Below are 6,971 nucleotides of genomic sequence, written 5' to 3' on the forward strand. Positions count from 1 at the left end.
AATATTTAAAAGGTAATATAATAAATGTCAGAAAAATTTTCAAAGTATAAAAATCTTTATATTTTAACAATTAAAGGGTAGCATTTAAACATCTCGGCTTTTTACATTGCTTGAATTGGGTGTTGAAAAAAAATCCGAAAGAAACTAAATGCTCAACTTTTAAGTTTGATTAGTTCGCCTCGATTTAATACTTTTTTTAACACATTATGAACGATATATAGTTTCAACGCTGTGACGTTATTATTCTAGTACTTATGTTAAAATATCTATTTACGTTTGTGTATGTTTTGATTTGATCGTGAGCGGAATTTGAGCGAAGTGAAATTGTTATATTAATATAATAATTGTTGAAGTAAATCTTTTGCTTTTATAAAATGGTAAAGTTATTTTGCTATTTTATCTGTGCATATAACTTTCTTTATCTTTACGGAATTAGAGCAATATTCACACGCTTGTTGAAGGAATTATGCTGTCTTTTTTAAAGACTTTTAAGCGTTTATGGGTTTATTTATCAATAAAATTTTGACTTTCGTTAATGTTTTCACCAAAACCGTTTACACAATAAATATTTAATTATGAGTATCTTTTTAAATTGTATGCTAATTTAGAAACACTAAACGTGGTTTTGTGAATGACTTCTTGAATGCGCATATTGGACATGAATTCTTATGTTAAAATTTATTATTCTAAAATAACTGTTACTTGGAAAATTATTCTTTAGTAGCCTGAGAATCTGTTGAAAAGTTATTAGTTTAGATAAAACTAACTAAATATGTGAAACTTCACTTCGCCTATTATTTACTCTATTTTCATTCACTACTATTTTATGTTCTTTACTACTATTAAAAATAGTAGCAATTTTAAAGATGTGATTGATGTATAATTATCTTAATTATAAATATTGTAACTTTTTTTTAAACCTTTTTTATATGTATGAGGTTTCATATTAGTGTAAATGATTTTTTTTTTCTCAAACAAGATTCAAATTATTTCTTTTCTTTTTGTACTCTATTTCCATTCACTATCTTAACAATGTTAAATATTTAATTTAGGGAACATTAACTTGAATTCAACTAGTCCATTTATTTCAAATTAATTTTGAAAAGACATTTTCAACTGTATGAGGCTTCATAATCAGCTAGATCTTTTACTGTTTCATCATCATTTGTGTTAAAGGTCAGATTGATTGAATTATCAACTCTAGCATAAATATTTCAATTTAATTTTGTAAGGAAAATGAGCATTTCCAAAGCTTTAAAACCAATTTAATCTTTTTTTTTTTTTACTATATTTTTATTCATCGTCTTATTTCTAAGTAATAATAATAAAGATCATATTGAGAAATTATTAGAATTCAATTGTTGCTTATTTACCAAGTTTTTTTTTAAAAAAATGACAAATTTTGAGTATATTAAGTACACTTCCCTTTTTTTACTGTACTTTATTGAAAATAACTGCAGTATTGAAGACTAGAAAAATAAGGAATGGGAAAAATACTACTTTACAGGCAAATTCTTTGGTTAAGTTAAACATGGACTTCAGTGCCAGGATATAAATATTAAAAATCAGATTTAAGGGATAATCAAAATTCAAATTGAGTATGCATATTTTAATTATATTTTAAAAAAAAGTTTAATATTTTCAAATATATAAGGTTCCCATGGCAGAATCGCAGCGACACGGCGGCATTGTTGCAGAACGTTTAATAGTACTTGCAGAAAGATTTTTCTTTTGAAAAGTAAAAAATTAAAGTTTTTTTTTCTGCAGAAATTTATGTGTAAAATTTGAATCATGCACATAGATAATTACTTTTTGGTATGATTAATTTACCCCGATAATATCGTAAATCAACGTAATGTTTTGATTGTATTTTCGGCAGTTTCATAATATTGATTTTCATGTGGTTTTTAAATATCCCGATATATTTTAAACAATATGGAAAATTCGAATCGTGCATTTGAGTATTTACTTTTTAAGTTAATGATTCCATCAATTTTTTGGCAGTTATTGTTATTGATTTCTTCATAGCTTAATATTTTTTGTATGATATTATTTATTACAACAACCTAATCTCGACGCGAAATACGGATTTGAGTAGCTATTTTTTGAGATGTCGCGTGATTTCGTCATCAATCTTTTTTCGGCAATTACTGCTCCGGATTTCAAGATTTTTGAATCATTTTTTATTGTGATGATAATTTACAAAATGAGATGAGGGAAATAATTAGTGCCCCCCCCAACAAAATGCGTGAATATCTTTCATAATATTAGAATGAAAAATTACTACATGTTCAATTAAAAAAATTTTTTTTTTTGTTAACACAGCGTGTTTGTTATTTTAAATTAGTAACATATATGCTTGTTATTATTAAAAGTATCTTGCAGAAAGATATTAGTGTTAGAGAGTTTTGTGGCAGATAGCTCGAAGAAGCTCTGCCACATGGCATAAGGTTTAATGACCAGTTTAATCTCCTTATATATGCTATTTTTTATTTATTGATGTACTTGTTAATATTTTGCATTTTCTCAGCATTTAAATTTTTTAAATTTGTTTTTCTTTGTTGTAACTTTTATATAAATTTTTTCTTTCTTATAGTTGTTTTACTCATTTTTCAAGTCTCTTGTGGGGAAAGATGTGGTAGTAGAGCTAAAAAATGACTTAAGGTAAGATAATATATTAGGCAAGATAATATATATATATTTTAATCACTGTTTCAGAATTACTAAGGTAACTATGTGAAAATTTCTATATCGGTACATCAACGACGTCAAAATGGTTTCTAAGTTTTGATGCCTGCTTGGTTGTCGTGTCCACGGACAGTCTATTAGATAGTACTGTAGGTGATCCATACAGCCTCAGCTATTTGCCAGTAGTTGTCGACATAGAGGTCCTCTTCTGGACAATCACTAATCTGCTGTATTGCAGCCATTATAGCTGGTCAGGAGAAAACATGATCAAGTTCCAGTTTAATGTTGAAGCAGTTTTTGCAGTTAGTGTATGCTCTGGCTCCACCCTCTTGAATTCTTACCCCCCTAAAGTGCCAAGTAGAATTTAGCACTTTAGTCTGATGTTGTTGAGTTTTCAGATCTAATGTTTCAATAAAATACTTATATTTTTTGATTTTGAAACTGAATTCGGGTCACAAAACACGGTAAAATGAAGAAATTCCTCATTTAATTGTCTCTCTCCTTCGGCTAAGACGTCAGCAGCCTCATTGCCATCTGTACCAACATGTGCTGCAAAACCATTAGATGTTGTTGGTTGATTTGGTCCAAAGCATCATGTATATTATGTGTAATTCTTGAAAGAACCTGTTTGGATTGCCTTTAAGGCAGCCCTAGAGTCACTGAAGATTATTATTCCACCAGCCTTCGCTGTATCCTCAAGGTTGTTATATATGTTTATAAAAAGAAGAAATGATTAATTAAAAGTCCTTTTACTCTTTCATGGAATTCTAAGATTCTGTAGAACATCATTTAATTATAATTTTCATCAGCATGGAAATCACATTGTTTACAGCTTTTATGAAACAAAATAATCAGCCTGATGGATATTAAATCTAAAAATTTATGTTCTGATCACTGAAAGTTACCTAATATGTTAAGCTTTTTAATTAATATTGCAATCAAAAACATTGCACTTAAATATTCTATATTTTAACCTTGTTTCAGGCTCTTAATTTATGTGTCAGTAATTTGTGGTAAAATTGTTCTTTGCATTTCTTTTTAGTATTTGTGGAACTCTGCATTCTGTTGATCAGTATTTGAATATTAAGTTAACTGAAATTAGTGTGACAGATCCTGAAAAATATCCTCATATGGTAATAATTTATTATATTTTTTTAAGAGTTATGACGATCTCTGAAATATGTGACTGTTACTGATAAAAAAAAAAAAAAATCTTAAATATGCTGTAATTTTGAATTGTATTTCAATTGTAAGCTATTTTTTGAAAAATAATCAAATATTGTCATCATTCATTGAGCCTTGATTTAACAAGAACCTGCATTTAATGAAGAAATTGGAATTCATATAATGTTAAGTTGTTGTAATTGGTCTAATGTAAATGTTTTCTCTCAACTGATTTTTCAATTTCAGAATCGTTTCCTTTTTTCCACGTGTGATTTATTTCTGTTGGTCTATAATTTTTCTTATTATTCTGCATTCAAAAGCTCTTAACATACTTTGATCTTAGTCTTAAGAGACTTATGTCTTAGATACATCAGTAACTATTGGTTTTATAGAAACAATATGTACTGCATCTTACATTTTTTTTTTTTTTTTTTAACAAACAAATATAACTTTATTGAGAACAAAAACACATAACATTTTCTTTATATGAGTTTACTTTTTAATCTTTCATGGGTCCCAATACAAAAGTCCTATCTCTCCCAAATATTTCAAGTGATGATGAAATAACAGTTAGTGAGATTTCAATTAGTATGGTTTTGCCACTACTTAAAAACTTTACTGCACAATTATCATATCTTATGTATGTATGCCAAATAGTTTAATTGAATAAAGTGGTAGCCAAAATCATAAGAAATAAAATTTATTAAATAAAAAATAAAATAGTCCACTTTTCATATTCAAGCAAAATTTCCATAAAATTAGAGTACTTAGTATGCAGGATATTTTATGACTGGCTTATAATGCTTTGTTTCCATTTTGTGTCTGTTTTTACAGTCAATCCTATATTTCATATTTATAAATTTTTTTTACCTAGATAAGTAAAAGTGTTTGTAACTTTGTTTTTATTATTCATAGCTTGTCTTCTTTCTTCAGATTTTGAGATGCTGATCTTAGTTTTTCCTTTCATTCTATTGAATTGAAAGATTTGTATGATATTAGTGAAAAAGCTTACTCTAGAATGCTAGTAATCTTTTTGTTTTTTAACAGAATATATTAATTTTTCATTCTTTTTATTATTTTTCAATCTATTTTTCATTTTGTTTTAATTATGCTGTATTTTAATTTTTTTATTAAATAATTTGGTTTAACTTCTCATATCTGAAACTTAAAGTTTTTAAATCAGAGAAAGAATTGTCAACAATACAAGTTTCAGATAATTTCTTACTGTGTTGGATTATGCTTAGCTTTAAATTCTGCATTACATCTCTTTTTCATAGTGTTTGAAATGTTTATAAATAAGATTTATCAGATGTTTAAATAGTTACATTCAAATAAAATTAATTGTTAAACATTTTAAAGAAAGATTTTACATTTTCTGCCTTTTCCTAAGTCTTGGGTCCTCATAAAGTTATATATTCATAGGAATATATTTTTAACTTTTATATTACTGTTTTTTTTACATATAACACAATACTTACCAAATAAAACAAATGCAATTACATCAATATTGATTTAATTTTATTGTCTGTTTAAGAATTTTTATTTGTTAAATTGTGTTCTCTCGTTTGTTTGTTTTATAAAATCTAATTGTGAATAATATTTATTTTTTCATAAAAAAATAAAATAAAACTTTAAAAATCTAATTTGATTTTGTTCTCGTGTTTAAAATATATATTGATCAATAGATTTTATGTAATATCTTTAGTTTTTGGAAAGTATAACACTAGAAATGTGATGTTTTGACATTTTCATTAATTAAATCATATTTCCCCCCCAATTTGTATAGTTTTGTGTATATTTCCATATATAAGACTAATAATTTACTTTTTTTTTTTAACATTGTGGGTACGAAAAATTGCTTTGAAAAATACAATGTTTATATATTTGTTAAAATAGGAAAATATATTTATTTATTTGCTGTTTTCAATAATTAAGCTGTGTACTTGAATCACATAGGCTGATGCAACCCATGAATTAATTTTAATTCTTTCCAATTGATGTAAATTGTTATTGGTGATTTATATGTAAATGTTATTGGTGATTTATATAGTTTTGCATATACTGAAACATACATATAAAAGACTAACTATCTTCAATTAACATGTTGACTGTGATAATTTGATTTGAAAATTTAATTCATGTATTTATTTGAAATTCCCTTATTTTTTCAGCTCTCAGTAAAGAATTGTTTTATTAGAGGATCTGTGGTGAGGTATGTCCAACTTCCAGCCGATGAAGTTGACACACAACTGCTTCAAGATGCTGCAAGGAAAGAAGCTGCTCAAAGCAAACAATGATATAGCATTATAATTAAGTCTCATCTTTTTTCCTCATTCTCTTTTGTGTATAAAATCATCATTTTGTAAGTTACAAAATAAACAAATTTTGTTATTATTAGTATTTTTCCCGTTATCTCATTGCAAAGTCTTATTGCTGTTTCTTCTTCGTTTTTGCATTGTTAAGTTAGAAACATTGGTAAATTAGAAACATTGGTTAGACAATAAAACTTTCATTGCTAAATTAGAAACATTTCTAAATTAGAATTTGCATTGTGCTAAATTGCATTGTTAAATTAGAAACATTGTTTAGACAGTAAAACTTCCATTTCACTAAAATTGGACGTTAGGGGTCATTCAAATATTAGGTAAACATGTTTTTTGCAATTTTAAACTCCCTTCCTTAGTTGTCAACAAAAATAAGTACATATGAAAGTCGCAAGTACCTCTTTTAGGGCGCGTAACGTTTTTAAAAAGTGCTTAAAGGTGCTTATTTTAGATTTACAATATTTAAAAGCCCTTAAAGGTGCCTTTTTTATTCGGAGTTTTATAAAAAGTGCCTAATTTTCTATTTTTTAAAAGGAGATTTTTCTTTGTCTTGTCGATTGTTGTCATAAATTACAAAAAGAGCACGATTTTCACTATTTTTTCTGCAATATTCATCAGAAATTAGTTATTTTATCATGATTATGTAAAGTGTTTAGAAATGTTTTTGCATTTTGTTCATTTAATGTTTATAAATAAAGAACTTTAAACAATAGAAACAAATAATTTTTGTTACTGCACCTATCCTATTTATGATTTTTTTTTTTTTTTTGGTAAATGCTTATTTTTTGTAAAAAA

General features: G+C 26.3%; 1 protein-coding gene across 1 annotated transcript; it reads left to right on the forward strand.

Moving 5' to 3' along the window:
- The first annotated feature begins 115 nt into the window (after positions 1-115).
- Positions 116-6,252, forward strand: LOC107456014 (U6 snRNA-associated Sm-like protein LSm2). Its single transcript, XM_043051184.2, has 4 exons — positions 116-377; positions 2,597-2,664; positions 3,731-3,821; positions 6,024-6,252. Exons 1-4 carry the CDS (start codon positions 375-377, stop codon positions 6,147-6,149), a joined length of 288 nt encoding a protein of 95 aa, XP_042907118.1. The 5' UTR covers positions 116-374; the 3' UTR covers positions 6,150-6,252.
- The last annotated feature ends 719 nt before the right edge of the window (positions 6,253-6,971 follow it).

Source organism: Parasteatoda tepidariorum, chromosome 8 (genome assembly GCF_043381705.1).
Source record: "Parasteatoda tepidariorum isolate YZ-2023 chromosome 8, CAS_Ptep_4.0, whole genome shotgun sequence".
In the NCBI taxonomy this organism is placed as follows: Eukaryota; Metazoa; Arthropoda; class Arachnida; order Araneae; family Theridiidae; genus Parasteatoda; species Parasteatoda tepidariorum.

Bases quoted from the DNA above. Each gene is read 5' to 3' on its own strand.
- LOC107456014 (XM_043051184.2), top strand. The intron at 2,665-3,730 runs GTAAGATAATAT...ATTTCTTTTTAG, and splicing joins GAGCTAAAAAATGACTTAAG to TATTTGTGGAACTCTGCATT. The intron at 3,822-6,023 runs GTAATAATTTAT...TTATTTTTTCAG, and splicing joins CTGAAAAATATCCTCATATG to CTCTCAGTAAAGAATTGTTT.